Raw genomic sequence first — 17611 nt, forward strand, 5'->3', positions numbered from 1 at the left:
AGATGAATACCCTCCGTCATGGTTTACATAGGCACATACAATACAGACACATTGTAATCCTCATAAAATCTTGATTATTCTAGTCTTTCATTAACATAATCAATCATAGAAACATAATGTGTTTATGTGCGACACCTGGGTGATAAAAAAATTATAGGATAATAATGAAATGGTGGATACCAGTGGATAGTACAGTATTTTACGTCTACTGTATACGTAGCCTAGTGTGTGTGTCCAGATAATTTGAGACTGGGTGGGCCTGAGGTGATCGCAGTACAGGAAGTATTTAGGAAGAGAAAATATCCAGGAGATGATACACAGTAACCTACATATTAAAATACTATCCACCATTTTAATTGTATTTTTTTTATCACCAAAGTGCCACACAGATTACTAGGCAATGCAATAGAGATTAGCGATCAGGCTATACACTACAGCTACAGTATATTGCAGTATGTACAAACACAAAGGGAATGGAGCAACTGCAGGCAATTTCCTAACTATGTTTTTTTAAAGAATGGCACAGCAGCCCAATTATTAGCTATGCCTTTGTTGAGCAGTATTCACAAACGTATATGACCTCTTGTCATTATATAATAGTCACCAAAGCCCAGCCGGGCTAACAATACAGTCAGTGGTGGTTGATGAGGAACAGTCTGAGCGGGGGTTTTGAACCTTGGACACCTGACACAGCACTAACATATGGATGGGGATGCTATACTCTCACTATTAGTTTAGATTCTAGAAACCCCTATATTTAATTCAATTGGCCATAGCTGTACTGTTTCGTCGAATTGATAGAGGTAACTGTAAAATATATATAATTTCGAATTTGACCTACGACGCGGACGGAAGCGGAAGTAGTAACTGAAGCGCCGCTTGTTGTTGGAGTGAGCGTGTTCGCAGAAACGAATGGCTAACGCTTTTACTAACAACAAGTACGTCACATATCGCTAACTGTATATATTGATACAAAGGATTTTCGCTTACCTCTATTTCTTGATCCAAGCACATTAACATTGGCTGTGGAGCTAACGTTAGTCAACCTTAGTATAGCATCTCCATCTTAGCTGGCTGCTCTAGAAACTCGCTAGCTAATGTTCAGCTAGATAACATTAGCTAGTCATCGTTCTTCCAGTGACACTGTAAATTGTAACTTTTGAACCACAAAAGTGCTTAAACTTTCATTCAAGCAATCATGGCGGATGTTACTGCACGTAGCTTGCAGTATGAGTACAAAGCGGTAAGTATGAAATTGAACTAAGCTAACTAACGTTACTTGGAGATGTTTTCACTCGTGCTGTATTGTTTTCTTGCGGCTAAGTAGTTTGCAGTAGTTCGGTAGTTATCTAACGTGTTACCGGTATGCTAATGTCTCTGGACACATTATTGTAATTTCTACTGGTTACTAGTTAGGTAGTTAGCGAGAAGTTAGCCAGCTAACGTTAGTCTGTTAGCTAGCCAGTTTGTCCAATGTTGGCAAACGAATTTCTCTAAGTGTGTTGTTTTTGTGCTTCAGTAAGCGTATAACTAGCCAGCATGGTGAAGGCAAGTTTACATTGCTTTACCCTTCCTCTTAACTTTGTCTATTGTCCAATACTAGAACTCCAACTTGGTCTTGCAAGCAGACCGTTCGCTCATTGACCGCACAAGGCGTGATGAGCCCACAGGAGAGGTGCTGTCCCTGGTGGGGAAGTTGGTGGGAACCAAGATGGGTGACAAGTCCCAGAGGACCAAACCTTCAATGCTGGAGGAGAGACGGGCAAAGTAAGTACAAGTGCCTCTTCAAGTCTTTTTCTGGTGCATGTCTGAAACACTTCTTGACTGACTAACCCATGTATGACTATTCCCTCCACCTTTGTCTTTTAAACTGTGCAGGAGGAGAAAGAGAGATGAGGACAGACATGACATGAACAAGATGAAGGGCTTCACCCTCCTGTCAGAGGGCATTGATGAGATGGTGGGCATCGTGTACAAGCCTAAGACCAAGGAGACCAGGGAGACCTATGAGGTCCTTCTCAGCTTCATCCAGGCTGCGCTTGGAGATCAGGTCAGAGAAATAACTGTTAAGACACTTGTGCAATTATGTGTCTGTCTCAAGGGGTCATTGGTTTGAAAAGAATGAAGAACACTATGCAGACCATATATAATGGTGGAATGAACAATGTTCTATTCAAATCAATGACTTGAATATGCCTGTGCTGTATTTCTGTATCTGCAGCCGAGAGATATCCTGTGTGGAGCGGCTGACGAGGTGCTGGCTGTGCTGAAGAATGACAAGATGAGGGACAAGGAGAGACGGCGTGAAGTGGAGCAGTTACTTGGGCCTGCAGATGACACACGCTACCACGTGTTGGTCAACCTGGGCAAGAAGATCAGTGACTACGGGGGCGACAAAGAGCTCCAGAACATGGGTAAGGAAACAAGCACAATGATGAAGGAATGTTTACATTATATTCACTCAACTGGATCATGCATTAATTTCTGGCTACTAATATGCACTAAAATGAACCAATGTTTCAACACACAGATGACAACATTGACGAAACATACGGAGTGAATGTCCAGTTTGAATCTGATGAGGAGGAGGGTGATGAGGACCAGTTTGGGGAGGTGCGAGATGACGGCTCAGATGAAGAGAGTGAAGGAGAGGAAGCAGACTTGGGCTGCACTCTGACAGCCAACGTAAGACCCCTCATTCACATAACGCACACGTCTGTGTTTATACTAAACTAAAATGTCTCTTTTAACCATTGCACTAATTAAACATGTATCCTGTAGCTTGGTGTGACAGGTGATGTGATGACAGCCAAGAAGAAGGAGCTGCACCCTCGTGACATCGATGCCTTCTGGCTCCAACGTCAGCTCAGCCGTTTCTATGACGATGCCATAATCTCTCAGAAGAAAGCAGATGAGGTTCTGGAGATCCTCAAGGTATGTGTTTGTGTGTCTATTTGTTTCAGTATCTCTGCCTTTGTCTATGTGGTTGCCTTGGTCTCTGACTGACTCCCTGTCTCTGTATTCCACAGACGGCCAGTGATGACCGAGAATGTGAGAACCAGCTGGTCTTACTGTTGGGATTCAACACCTTTGACTTCATCAAAATCCTTCGTCAGCATCGTCGCATGAGTGAGTACCTATCATTTCCACAACTAATGTACATTAAGTTAACATTTAGAGGGGAACTATAACAGCATGCATTGCCAAAATTGAGAGGTCACTCGTAATCAATTTCTCTGCTCCTTTACAGTCCAGTACTGTACCATGTTGGCAAGTGCTCAGAGCGAAGCAGAGAAGGAGAAGATCATAGGAAAGATGGAGACAGATCCAGACTTGTCCAAAGTTCTTTATCAGCTGCAGGAGACTGAGAAGGAGGATATTATTAGGGTAAGAAACCATCTTAATTGTTGTATTAATCACTGGATAAATCATTGTTTCTACACTGTGTACTGTAGACGTATTGGAACATACTGAAATACATAGAAGGATAAAGATCACCTAAGCATTTAATGTTGGTTCCCTTGGTCTCAAACAACGGCTGGTGTTCATGTCTTCAGGAAGAGCGATCTCGCAGGGAGAGAGTAAGGAAGTCTCGTGTGGACAATGACTTGGAGTCTATGGACATCGACCATGGAGAGGTGAGGAGGACCATGAATAATGCACACATGACTATAGCCTGTCTATAGCCACTGTAATCCACAGACAATTTTCACATAAACTATAAACATTACACACATGTAGCAATGACATGCATTCAATATGAATACATTGATGCTAAATAAATCCTAACTTCAACCATTTACCCCCCCTCTCTCAGTCAATGACCCCTAAACAGTTGCTGGACCTGGAGGACCTGGCCTTCACCCAGGGAAGCCACTTCATGGCCAACAAGAGGTGCCAGCTGCCCGATGGCTCCTTTCGCAAGCAGCGCAAAGGCTACGAGGAGGTGCACGTCCCTGCACTCAAACCCAAGCCCTTCGCTGATGATGAGGTGTGTGTGCGCCTATGTATCTTTTTGATGTAGTCAGTACCGACGCTTCTAGCAAGTGAATGGTCTTATTTTCAAGAAATGTCACCTAAGCCTCAATTAATCATCTGTATTATTAGGTGCTGGTGACCATTGAGAAGCTGCCCAAGTATGCCCAGGCAGGTTTCGAAGGGTTCAAAACCCTAAACCGCATTCAGAGCAAGCTGTTCAAGACTGCTATGGAGACCGATGAGAACCTGCTGGTGTGTGCTCCTACGGTTAGTAAATAAACCACGGTCAACTATAATACACTGCTCTCTGCTCAGCACTCTGTCATGTTGCATATGTTCAATAGTGCCGTTGTTGAACTCTGATTTTTGTTTTATAACTTATCCCAATGTATTTTCTTCCTCTGTTTTTTCCACTGGGTGCCTCCAGGGAGCAGGTAAGACCAACGTGGCCCTCATGGCTATGCTAAGAGAGATCGGCAAGCACATCAACCTGGACGGAACCATCAACTTGGACGACTTCAAGATTATCTATGTGGCTCCTATGCGCTCACTGGTACAGGAGATGGTGGGAAGCTTTAGTAAGGTGAGACTTGTTTTTTTTATGGGGTCAGAACTCAGTGTTATATGCTGTCACGCACTTGAATTGCCAGGAGAGCTATGTTTGTATAATAAGGAATTTTGTGATTGTGTTTTGCATGTCTCCCTCCCTCCCAGCGTCTGGCCAGTTATGGCATCATAGTGTCTGAGCTGACAGGAGACCACCAGCTGTGTAAAGAGGAGATCAATGCCACCCAGGTCATCGTCTGCACCCCAGAGAAATGGGACATCATCACACGCAAAGGAGGCGAGCGCACCTACACCCAGCTAGTGCGCCTCATCATCATTGTAAGTACAGACACTCTCTCAAACTTAAATGGTCCTCTTATGAACTTTATGCAAGACCCTTTAATCAAACATCCCATTACTATTTCCCAAGCATTTACGTTATTTGACATGATTTTTTAAAACTGTAGTTATAAACTCATTGGGTGTAAGAGCTGTATGTAACTGAGTGTGTGTCTGGTGGTCAGGATGAGATCCATCTGCTGCATGATGACCGTGGGCCAGTCCTGGAGTCTCTGGTGGCCAGGACCATCCGCAACGTTGAGCTGACACAGGAGGACGTGCGTCTGCTGGGTCTCAGTGCCACCCTGCCCAACTACGAGGACGTGGCCACCTGCCTGCGGGTAGACCCCGCCAAGGGACTCTTCTACTTTGACAACAGGTCAGCCAGGGCTCAGGAAGGAGGGTCAATCTCTCCACACACTCTCATTTATCATCCTACTATAGATGAACAGGTTTTGTGAGAGGTTGGATTGAAAGCACAAATCTGACTGATAGTCTTTTCTGTCTTCCAGTTTCCGTCCAGTGCCCCTGGAACAGACATATGTGGGCATCACTGAGAAGAAGGCTATCAAGCGCTTCCAGATCATGAATGAAATTGTCTATGAGAAGATCATGGAGCATGCTGGGAAGAACCAGGTGAGGCCTGCTCAGCCTAGTGTTCTTCAACCATCATCTGACTCTGCATTGCCGCCAACACAAAACATGAGACCCGGAAAATCCTAATGTCTATCAGATGAGAAATATCAACAGACAGAACGTTCCACACAATCTAGTATTCCTGTGCTAACTGTTTGTCAGGTGCTGGTGTTTGTCCACTCCAGGAAGGAGACGGGGAAGACGGCCCGGGCTATCAGGGACATGTGTCTGGAGAAAGACACCCTGGGGCTGTTCCTGAGGGAGGGGTCAGCCTCAACTGAGGTCCTCAGGACTGAGGCAGAGCAGTGCAAGGTGAGTTCATCTGACCTGGGGACTAATTTTAGCTAACAAAGCCTGTAGAATGTCCAGAATTCTACACACATCTGTCCCAAATCTGTGAATATTGTCATGGGAATTTCAGAATTGTAAGATTCTTATTTGCATAAAATAGACAGGGACCAGTCTTATTAAAATTAGATAATAGTATTTATTCTCGGAGCGCGCTCCCATTGAACCACAAACAACAGTTTATATACAAAATATGACGTCATTGGTTACAGAATGAATCTCCTCCTCTCGACCAAGACAACACAGGTTCAAAAGTTCATCCCAACTCACACGTGACACACAATATAACTGGATTAACTCCTGAAGTTTCACCATAATTTATTACCACTTTAGCAGACAGCTCCAGATAATGAAAAACCTAGGGAGTCACTCGCTGCCTTATCTAAACATCCCAGGGCTAAGTTGAGTCGGTTCAACCATAGGTTAACGATCCTTTTTGCTTACTTAATAACCCACAACACATACCTCTCCAACTAAGTTGGAATGGTGTTTATTATGTTTTAATTACTCCTTGTTCATGCTACATAATCCCTTATGAATTAACATTATTAATCAGAAGAGTTCAATTAGTTATAGTTCTATTTAAATGTAGATATTGTTTAGTCATTATTCATAAAATTCCTAACAGTAAAATAACAAATCTTTACAATAATCTGATTATTGAAGCTGCAATATGTAACTTTTTGGGCGACCAAACCAAATTCACGTAGAATTGTGAGTTATAGATCTGTGATTCTCATTGAAAGCAAGTCTAAGCAGCGGCAGATCTGTTTTGTGTGTGCTATTTCTATGCTTCCCGTTAAGTTTCAATTTTACATCTTTTGGTTTTGAACACCAACTTTAAACAGCTGAACATACAATATTTTTGATTATTGAAAATATATTTCGCAGCCGTTTAGATTTGTCACAAACTGAAATTAATTGAACTATTATAATTTTAGCAACCAGGAAATGGCAAAGCAATTTCTGCATATTGCCCATTAAAAAGAAAGGAACATTACATACATTTTTTTCATCCCCCAGAACCTTGAGCTGAAGGACTTGCTGCCCTACGGTTTCGCCATCCATCATGCTGGTATGACCAGAGTGGACCGTACCTTGGTGGAAGATCTCTTTGCTGATCGCCACATCCAGGTTAGTCTTTACTAACCTCTTTCCTTTCATACAGTCAGAGCTATTGTTACAATGTCACCGGACCTGTCTCACCGAAAGGGCTCTGTCTGTTTCAGGTGCTGGTGTCCACAGCCACATTGGCCTGGGGTGTGAATCTGCCTGCACATACTGTCATCATCAAAGGCACCCAGGTGTACAGCCCAGAAAAAGGCAGATGGACAGAGCTGGGAGCCCTGGACATTCTACAGGTTAGTCTGCATTGCCTGGATTAGACTAGTGAGGTACATACACAGGGCTAGACTTCACTGTAGCAGAGTATTTTATGAGCTAAATAATGCTCAAACTCTGTTAGCTTTGTGAGTTTGAATGACACCTGTGTTCTGTGCTGTGTTCAGATGCTTGGTCGAGCGGGGCGTCCTCAGTACGACACCAAGGGAGAGGGCATTCTGATCACATCCCATGGGGAGCTGCAGTACTACCTATCTCTGCTCAACCAGCAGCTGCCCATCGAGAGCCAGATGGTGTCCAAGCTGCCAGACATGCTCAACGCTGAGATAGTGCTGGGCAACGTGCAGAATGCTAAGGTGAGCGTAAACTGGATTTACAACACCGCACACAACTCACCACTAATAACAATACAGACGTGCTGTGGTTTGGTACTGAAACTACCTGTGGAGAGACTGGTCAACTAGAACCATTAGTGCTAACATTCAAACCCTTGCTGCTGTAGTGGTCTCACTCCTCCCTTGTTGTCTCCTCATCAGGACGCAGTGAACTGGCTGGGCTACACCTACCTGTACGTGCGCATGCTCCGTAACCCCACCCTGTACGGAGTCTCCCATGACGACCGCAGCTCGGACCCCCTGCTGGAGCGCCGCAGGATGGACCTGATCCACACGGCAGCCAATGTGCTGGATAAGAACAGCCTGGTCAAGTACGACAAGCGGACCGGCGCTTTCCAGGTACACACCGCTTTACACATGCACTCTGTCCAGTGGGATCAATGCAATGACACTGACCTATTGAGGCCTCTTCAAGATTCTAAGATGGTGAAAACAAAGATTATGCTATTGATATTCATAATAGATTACTTTTCTCATCCTTCTCTGAAGGTGACGGATCTGGGTCGCATCGCCAGCCACTTCTACATCACCCATGACTCCATCCAGACGTACAACCAGCTGCTGAAGCCCACCCTCAGTGAGATCGAGCTTTTCCGTGTCTTCTCCCTCTCCTCTGAGTTCAGGAACATCACTGTCAGAGAGGTATGCAGCACTCTAGAATCGGGATAGGCACGGTTATTCAAATATCCAAATGGGCGTTACTATTCGCTTACTTGGGAGAGTATTAACTTTTGAGAGAATAAATATCGGCCTACTTTAACAATGAAAAGGCTTTGACTAAAATGAAATACGATTATCTATGTGACATTGTTACATAGCCTACAAGGATAAAGCATTACATTTTTTGTTGTTGTTTAATGACAGTTTGTATGAGTGCGCCCCATTAAAAAGATTCACCGGCAGCCTCCACTCGTTTCACACGTGTAGCTTGTTGTTATTGTCAGTCAATCAAAGCGTTGCTGCATTCAGAGGCTCCATGTGTAGCAAGTGAAGAGGGAGATTTCTAATCAATACAAAATGGAATTACAATTACAGAATTAAGTTGGCTAAATGAGAAGTGGTAGACTAAAATAATCAACCAAGAGGGGGGCTGCTGTTTCTTATGAATGGAGTTGTAAACAAGGACAGGAAGCTCATGCAAAAATACTCAATTAGTTAGCCGTGCTACGTAATCTAGATAGATAACGGCAGCAACACGCTTTTCTATCATACCATCTGATAGTGCCTGTCTTGGCTGCATCAAATCGTTGTAAAGAAGCTAGCTAGCTAACTTAAAGTAGCCAGTTAAGTTAGCCAGGTAGCTAGCTAGAGTCTTTAACTGGCCTGTAGCCAGCTAGCTTCTTTACAACGATTTGATGCAGCCAAGACAGGCACTACCAGATGGTAAGATAGATAACCTATGGCAGCAACAAGTTTGGCTACTTTCTCTCTCTCCCACACACACCCTTCTGCTGAAACAAACAGAGGGCAGCACACCGGCTGTCTCCATTGAAGTTTGAAAACTTTTTTGATTTTTTATTAAAACATGTATTTCAACTATCTGAATAGCAAGGGAAAAAAGGTGAAATCTTTTAAAATGCCCATCCCTACTCTGGAATACTCTATTTAATTACAAAAGGCCACAAATGTTACTGAATGCTTTTGGCCCAGGTCTACACCAAACCAGCAACTGTACAGTAAAATGCTACAGATACATGAATGCTCACGTGCGGTCTTATTTCAGGAAGAGAAGCTGGAACTGCAAAAGCTGCTGGAGAGAGTTCCCATTCCAGTGAAGGAGAGCATTGAGGAGCCCAGCGCCAAGGTATAATACTACTACACGTGTCAATGTTGACACTACACTGATCAATGATATGGAACACCACTGCAGTATGTATTGCTAGAGCCCTGTTGCTATGAGCCAGTTCTGAGGTGGGTGTTCGTATTACAGATCAACGTGCTGCTCCAGGCTTACATCTCTCAGCTCAAACTGGAGGGTTTTGCTCTGATGGCTGACATGGTCTATGTGACGCAGGTAAGGCTATGTCCATTTGTTTGTTTGGTTAGAGAGATGTTTTAAGTATGTTACCAGCATCTGACTGTTAACTATATCCTTCCTCAGAGTGCTGGAAGACTGATGCGAGCCATCTTTGAGATCGTCCTGAGCAGGGGATGGGCCCAGCTCACAGACAAGACCATGAACCTTTGCAAGATGATTGACAAGAGGATGTAAGTTAACCATTGTTGTTTATTCCTAGTTTTCACTGATGAACACCTTAGTCACCAGTCCTAGTGAATTATAGTGAACAAAAATATAAACGCAACAATTGCAACGATTTTACTGAGTTACAGTACATATAATCAGTCAATTGAAATTAATTAATTAGGCCCTAATCTATGGATTTCTTATGACTGGGCAGGGGTGCAGCCATGGGAGGGCATAGGCCCATCCACTTGGAAGCCAGGATGACTTTTTCTCCACAGAAGGGCTTTATTACAGACACAAATACTCCTCAGTTTCATCGGCTGTCTAGGTGGCTGGTCTCAGACAATCCCACAGGTGAAGAAGCCGAATGTGGAGGTCCTGGGCTGGCGTGGTTACATGTGGTGTGAGGCCGGTTAGACGTACTGACAAATTCTCTAAAACAACATTGGAGGTGGCTTATGGTAGAGAAATTAACATTAAATGATCTGGCAACAGCTCTGGTTGACGTTCCTGCAGTCAGCATGCCAATTGCACTTTCCCTCAAAACTTGAGACATCTGTGGCATTGTGTTGTGACATAAATGCACATTTTAGTGGCCTTTTATTGTCCCCAGCACAAGGTGCATCTGTGTACTGCTCTAGCTGTTTAATCAGCTTTTTGATGTGCCACACCTGTCAGGTGGATTGATTATCTTGGCAAAGGAGAAATGCGCACTAACAGGGATTTAAACAAATTTGTGCTCAGAATTTGAGAGAAATAACCTTTTTGTGCGTATGGATAATTTTGGGGATATTTAATTTTAACATGGGACACCAACACTTTACATGTTGTGTTTATATTTTTGTTCAGTGTACATGATGAGGTTGGAATGAAATGTGATGTTCCTCTGGTCTTCTCTGTCTGAATGTGTCCCTCTCCTACACAGGTGGCAGTCCATGTCTCCTCTGCGTCAGTTCAGGAAGCTCCCAGAGGAAGTCATCAAGAAGATTGAAAAGAAGAACTTCCCCTTCGAGCGCCTCTATGACCTCAACCACAATGAGATTGGTGAGTCTGCTCTGCATTGCACCCCAAATGCCCCACCTCGATCTGGACCCACTAACACTACACACTCATTGATTCATCCCCGGTTGTTGAAGTTGTCATTGAAATTGTTTCTGTCCCTCAGGTGAGTTGATCCGCATGCCCAAGATGGGGAAGACCATCCATAAGTACGTGCACCAGTTCCCCAAACTGGACCTTGCCGTTCACCTGCAGCCCATCACCCGCTCCACACTGAAGGTGGAGCTCACCATCACACCAGACTTCCAGTGGGATGACAAGGTCAGTGGATCTGTATACTACCCTCAGGCTGTTAGTTTATAGCTGTTACATGGCTCAGATTAAATTAGGTTTTTCTTACTGTAACACACCCACACATTCATACACACCCTCTCTTTGGCCCATACAGGTGCATGGCTCGTCAGAGGCCTTCTGGATCCTGGTGGAGGATGTAGACAGTGAGGTCATCCTACACCATGAGTACTTCCTGCTTAAGGCCAAGTACGCCCAGGACGAGCACCTGGTCACCTTCTTCGTGCCCGTGTTCGAGCCCCTGCCCCCACAGTACTTCATCCGCGTTGCCTCGGACCGCTGGCTGTGTGAGTGCGACACTCCTCTGGCTAGCTCTTATTAGTAACTTAGTCGATTCAAACTGTGTAAGCAAATCTAAAGTTTTGGACGATGTCAATTGAAAATGTTTCTCTCTCTCTCTCTGCACATATCTCTCTCAGCCTGTGAGACCCAGCTGCCGGTGTCTTTCCGCCACCTGATCCTGCCAGAGAAGTACCCCCCCCCTACTGAGCTGCTGGACTTGCAGCCTCTGCCTGTGACCGCCCTGCGTAATGCCGCCTTCGAGACCCTCTACCAGAACAAGTTTCCCTTCTTCAACCCCATCCAGACACAGGGTAAGACATACTCTGAGACTCTGAAGTGTCACCATTTGGGCTAACAGTTTCTCACTGCACCCATCTGACCTCTAAGACCAATGTGGCCCATTCAATGACTTCGATCAGGCACATACCTCTATACCTTTGTCGCTTACATTTTGAGTAAAATAACATGTGGTATTCTCTGTTTGTCCAGTGTTCAACGCTGTGTATAACAGTGATGACAACGTGTTTGTGGGAGCCCCCACCGGCAGTGGGAAGACCATCTGTGCTGAGTTTGCCATCCTGAGGATGCTGCTGCACAACGCAGAGGGACGTTGTGTCTACATCACACCCATGGAGGCCCTGGCTGAACAGGTACAGGGTTATCAAGATGGAGTGTTTTCGATTTTAACATAATGTTGTTTTTGTCTGACTTCTGATTATTCGCACTTATATTACCCATTCCTTCCACCCCGTTTAACATCACTCGTGTGTGTCCAGGTGTTTGTTGACTGGCACCAGAAGTTCCAAGATGCTCTGAATAAGAAGGTGGTGTTGCTGACGGGAGAGACTAGCACTGACCTGAAGCTCCTGGGGAAGGGTGACATCATTGTCAGCACCCCGGACAAATGGGACATCCTGTCGCGCCGCTGGAAGCAGAGGAAGAACGTCCAGAACGTCAGCCTCTTCATCGTGGACGAGACTCACCTCATTGGAGGAGAGAACGGGGTAAGGCCATGATCCAAACTGATGAAACCTATATGTCCACATGCCTAGTGCTTTGATTAGATAAGAACTATACAATGCTTTTTTGACATGTGAAGTAAAATATATTGATATTCATACTCACCGTCTTGCTTGAAGCCTGTGTTGGAGGTGATCTGCTCCAGGATGAGGTACATCTCGTCTCAGATTGAGCGTCCCATCCGCATCGTGGCCCTCAGCTCCTCCCTGTCCAACGCCAAAGACGTGGCCCACTGGCTGGGATGCAGCACCACCGCAACCTTCAACTTCCACCCCAACGTCAGGCCTGTTCCTCTGGAGCTGCACATCCAGGTCTGTACCATGACTGTAATGTCCTCTCAACCTGTTACATCATCAACCTGCCCTTATCCAAATAAAACACCAATAAGGTTTTGTCCATAAAATATATTATTATCTGGCTGGATAATATCATATCTGCTCAATTTACTTTAATTGTAATGCCTCTCTCCTCTCTCAGGGCTTCAATGTGAGTCACACCCAGACTCGCTTGCTGTCCATGGCCAAGCCAGTGTACCACGCTATCATGAAGCACTCCCCCTCTAAACCGGCTGTGGTGTTCGTCCCGTCCCGCCGACAGACCCGCCTCACCGCCATCGACATCCTCACCTTCTGTGCTGCTGATGTGGTCCCTCAGAGGTCAGACCCATAACCTTTACACACTTTTTAATAGTTCTGAGTAGTGCAAGGAGTTAAAACTATGTATACAGTGTTGGTAGATGTTATAACATGAGGTCTCAGAGCAGTAACAGATGTACCTGTCTCCCTGTAGGTTCCTGCACTGCACTGAGAAGGACCTGGCTCCCTTCCTGGAGAAGGTGACAGACGGCACCCTGAAGGAGACGCTGGCCAATGGGGTGGGCTACCTGCACGAGGGCCTGTCCACTACAGAACGCAGGATCGTGGAGCAGCTCTTCAACTCGGGTACAACTGGCCACTCCCTTAGACCTGCTGATATAGTACATAGTTAGAGAAAGTATAGCGGATGATTGTTAAATGACATACTGTGTCTGGTCCTCTGTCTGCAGGTGCAGTCCAGGTTGTAGTGGCCTCACGCTCCCTCTGCTGGGGCACAAACATATCTGCTCACCTGGTTGTTATCATGGACACCCAGTACTACAATGGCAAAATACATGCGTAAGTAACACTGTTTGTTTATTATATATATTTTTGGTTGTTGTAATGACTACATTCCCTCGTCTATATCACTCAGACCCCCCCCCCTGCCTCAGTTTAAGTGTGTTAGTGACCCTGTCCTCTGTGTCCCCAGCTATGTGGACTACCCTATCTACGATGTGCTCCAGATGGTGGGTAAGGCCAACCGGCCCCTGCAGGACGATGAGGGACGCTGTGTCATCATGTGCCAGGGTTCCAAAAAGGTACGTCAGCAATATCCTCTTTCTCTCCATTTTCACTCAGTCACTCCATCATTCTGTAATTTTATAACCTAATCTATTTTTCTCAAATCTAGGATTTCTTCAAGAAGTTCCTGTATGAGCCCCTGCCGGTGGAATCTCACCTGGACCACTGCATGCACGACCACTTCAATGCTGAGATCGTCACCAAGACGGTGGAGAACAAACAGGACGCAGTGGACTACCTGACCTGGACCTTCCTGTACCGCCGGATGACCCAGAACCCCAACTACTACAACTTGCAAGGTGAGACAGGCACACTTACAGCACTGGCACTGCTCTCTACTGTTGAAATTCTAGACATTAAGTATTTTTTCATACCTGTAGTGTTTTTGTCTAGTAGTCTTATGTTAATGTGCTGCTCTCCATCTCTCCCTTCCAGGCATGTCTCACCGTCATCTGTCTGACCACCTGTCAGAGCTGGTGGAGAACACCCTGCATGACCTGGAGCAGTCCAAGTGCATCAGCATCGAGGATGAGATGGACGTGGCACCTCTTAACTTGGGCATGATTGCTGCCTACTACTATATCAATTACACCACTATCGGTGAGAACTACCACAACCAACATCCCATTGTCACTAAATATGGCTTTATCAGTCACATCACCTATGCTGTGAACCACCCCATAGACTAAGCAAATGTTAAAATAGAATACATACATTATACAGTATATAACTTGAGTTACTGATATTTTGTGTTTGTATCAGAGTTGTTCAGTATGTCCCTGAACGCCAAGACCAAGATCCGTGGATTGATTGAGATCATTTCCAATGCTGCTGAGTACAAGAACATCCCCATCAGACACCATGAGGACAACCTGCTCAGACAGGTAAACACACTAATGCACATCAATAATCATAATATGCACTTTTGCAGACTTACCCCACCCAAATAGCCATGAAGAACTGGAAGTAATGGAAAGTGTGAATTCATTGCTCACAAATACTAATCTGGAAGCATTCTATGAAGTTGTCATTAATCAAGTTGTATATGTTGTGTTTTCAGCTGGCCCAGAAGGTGCCCCACAAACTGAACAACCCCAAGTTCAACGACCCCCATGTGAAGACCAACCTGCTGCTGCAGGCTCACTTGTCCAGGATGCAGTTGAGCGCTGAGCTCCAGTCAGACACAGAAGAGATCCTCAGCAAGGTGAATGAGAAATGAATAGATGCGTTGGTGCAGTCTAAGCTGTGGTAAATGGACTCTGTAGAGCAGAAAGACTCTAGTATGACCTAGTGTTGAAGAGTTCAGAAAGTAGAGGGTCAGATTTGAAGTGTGCTATTGTTTTAAAATCTATGTGTATGGTTGTGTGTCCTGTCCAGGCTGTGCGTCTGATCCAGGCCTGTGTAGATGTGCTGTCCAGTAATGGCTGGCTGAGCCCTGCGCTGGCTGCTATGGAGCTGGCTCAGATGGTCACCCAGGCTATGTGGTCCAAGGACTCCTACCTCAAACAGCTGCCCTACTTCACCTCTGAGCACATCAAACGCTGCATGGACAAGGTAACACATCCACTACTGCCTGTGACTCTTCATTTGTAACACTTCCGTTTTCCAGACAAGGGAACATGGTCATCTTGATTTGGTGTGGATCTTGAAGCTGATCTCTCGTATTTCTCAGGGTGTGGAGAGTATCTTTGACATCATGGAGATGGAGGATGAGGATCGTAGTGGGCTGCTGCAGCTCTCAGACACCCAGATAGCTGACGTGGCTCGCTTCTGTAACCGCTACCCTAACATTGAACTGTCCTACGAGGTGGCAGAGAAGGAGAACATCAAGAGGTGATTTAAATGAGGGTGGTAGAGGGGAATAATTGTGGGGAAATAGGTTGACTGAATATAGAGATCAGTACCACAGGAAAATGTTTGTTTGCTTCGGATGTTGTTAATTATAAGGTCTTTGCTACTTACTACTACTGCCCAGTGAATCTAGACCAATGAGAGAAGCAGAGTAAATGAAGGTGTCTGATCATATCTTTGTGTTTACAGTGGAGGTCCAGTGCTGGTTCTGGTCCAGTTGGAGAGAGAAGAAGAGGTGACTGGGCCCGTTATTGCCCCACTCTTCCCCCAGGTATGGATCATCACCACCAGTTTGTCAGAACTCCTCTAGTGATTCATTCAAAAAGCACAAACTCAACAATGACCATGTATAACCTTTGACTGTGTTGTTGTTTCAGAAACGTGAGGAGGGCTGGTGGGTGGTGATTGGAGACCCCAAGTCCAACAGCCTGATCTCCATTAAGAGGCTGACCCTGCAGCAGAAGGCCAAGGTCTGTTTAGAACCCTAACTGGACCTTAAAGAGCCAATACATGCAAGCATCTGCATATTTTGACAGTCGCCTACATGTAGGCTAGCATGTAAATGATCTAGCATCTGAAAGCCCAAAAGTAATCTTAAAGGTGAATACCCTCTGTGTCAGCATTGCTTGGCCTCACTCTCTGTGCCCTTTTCTCCCATTGCAGGTGAAGCTGGACTTTGTTGCACCAGTGCTGGGCGTTCACAACTACACACTGTACTTCATGAGTGATGCCTACATGGGCTGTGATCAGGAGTATAAGTTTAGCGTGGATGTGAAGGAGGCAGACAGCGATGGAGACAGTGATTCAGACTAATCAGGCATCAACAGATGACAAGTCATTTCTCAATTCAAGCTGGGATCAGTAGAGGTTGTTTGTTTTGTTTTACAATGAACAAAAATATAAACACAATTTCAACAATTTTACTGAGTTGCAGTTCATATGAAGAAATCAGTCAATTGAAATTAATTAATTAGGCCCATTAGGGCTTATGGGTGGGCCTATGGATTTCATATGACTGGCAATACAGATACCATCCAAAAAAATGGGCCTCAGGATCTCGTTGCGGTATTATTGTGCATTCAAATTGCCAATGTTCATTGTCCGTAGCTTATGCCTGCTCATACCATAACCCCACCGCTACCATGGGGCACTGTTTACATCAGAAAACCACTCGCCCACACAATGTATTATGATCATGCTCTTTAATATGCCACGCCTGTCAGATAGATGGATTATCTTGGCAAAAGAAACTCTCACGAACAGGGATGTATACAAAGCACAAAATGTGTGAGAAGCTTTTTGTGCATATGGAACATTACTGGGATCTTTTATTTCAGCTCATGAAACATGGGACCAACACTTTACATGTTGCGTTTATTTTTGTTCAGTGTAGATGAGGCATTGAGTCACGTTTATAGTCAATCTCTCTTTGGACTGTTATTCTATTGTGCTTGAGGTAATTGTCAGACCTTTTTGTACAATTGTTTAAATGTGTTCCAGTCGAGGATAGTAATGTGTATATAGTACCTAATTACAGAAGTCTGCTTACATTTTTAGTAAACAACTCATGTCTCAATTTGTCTGTAACTGTTTCACAACTCTGCAATCATGGTTGGGTACTTTCTAAATAATCTGTTACTAGTCAATTGTCAAACTCAGTAACGCAATCTGATTTCCCCTTAAGTCAGAAGACAAAGGATCCATCAAACGCATTGTGTGTAATCATAGTGGCCGCTGACTTGCTCAGGTGGAACAAGCTTGCACCTTTCAAGACTAATTTGAATGTCATTGAACAGTCTTAATGTATTTTTTCCCCCTGGCAACAACTGATTAGTAAAAATAAATTCAGTTACTCCCAACCCTGTCTGCTATTAAGAGTGATTAATGATCAGTCTGTTTTGTTTGTTGGTGAAATACCTTTGTTCTGTCATGGCTTTTCCAATAAATATTATCCAGACTAC

The 17611-nt window shown here is 44.7% G+C and overlaps 1 protein-coding gene across 1 annotated transcript; it reads left to right on the forward strand.

Annotated features, from left to right (window-relative positions):
• Window positions 1–845: 845 nt before the first annotated feature.
• Window positions 846–17610, forward strand: LOC129853511 (U5 small nuclear ribonucleoprotein 200 kDa helicase). Its single transcript, XM_055919636.1, has 44 exons — window positions 846–1243; window positions 1604–1767; window positions 1879–2050; window positions 2222–2414; window positions 2531–2685; window positions 2782–2934; window positions 3030–3129; window positions 3251–3387; window positions 3558–3638; window positions 3818–3991; window positions 4108–4245; window positions 4406–4561; window positions 4693–4863; window positions 5049–5242; window positions 5376–5499; window positions 5662–5811; window positions 6871–6981; window positions 7077–7208; window positions 7356–7544; window positions 7725–7922; window positions 8073–8225; window positions 9307–9387; window positions 9514–9597; window positions 9685–9791; window positions 10694–10812; window positions 10934–11088; window positions 11216–11405; window positions 11538–11711; window positions 11890–12050; window positions 12177–12404; window positions 12540–12731; window positions 12898–13076; window positions 13210–13361; window positions 13466–13574; window positions 13708–13816; window positions 13909–14098; window positions 14235–14399; window positions 14562–14683; window positions 14860–15003; window positions 15177–15353; window positions 15472–15632; window positions 15840–15921; window positions 16028–16120; window positions 16314–17610. The coding sequence occupies exons 1-44, from the start codon at window positions 1199–1201 to the stop codon at window positions 16461–16463; spliced, it is 6414 nt and encodes a 2137-aa protein (XP_055775611.1). The 5' UTR covers window positions 846–1198; the 3' UTR covers window positions 16464–17610.
• The last annotated feature ends 1 nt before the right edge of the window (window position 17611 follows it).

The sequence above is a fragment of the Salvelinus fontinalis genome, chromosome 4 (genome assembly GCF_029448725.1).
Source record: "Salvelinus fontinalis isolate EN_2023a chromosome 4, ASM2944872v1, whole genome shotgun sequence".
Taxonomy (NCBI): domain Eukaryota; kingdom Metazoa; phylum Chordata; class Actinopteri; order Salmoniformes; family Salmonidae; genus Salvelinus; species Salvelinus fontinalis.

What these genes read in the sequence shown, in the direction of transcription:
- LOC129853511 (XM_055919636.1), top strand. Translation starts at nt 1,199, where the DNA reads ATGGCGGATGTTACTGCACGTAGCTTGCAGTATGAGTACAAAGCG. An exon ending in CTGAGGCAGAGCAGTGCAAG is followed by an intron (nt 5,812 to 6,870) that starts GTGAGTTCATCT and finishes TTCATCCCCCAG; the next exon opens with AACCTTGAGCTGAAGGACTT. An exon ending in AAGATGATTGACAAGAGGAT is followed by an intron (nt 9,792 to 10,693) that starts GTAAGTTAACCA and finishes TCTCCTACACAG; the next exon opens with GTGGCAGTCCATGTCTCCTC.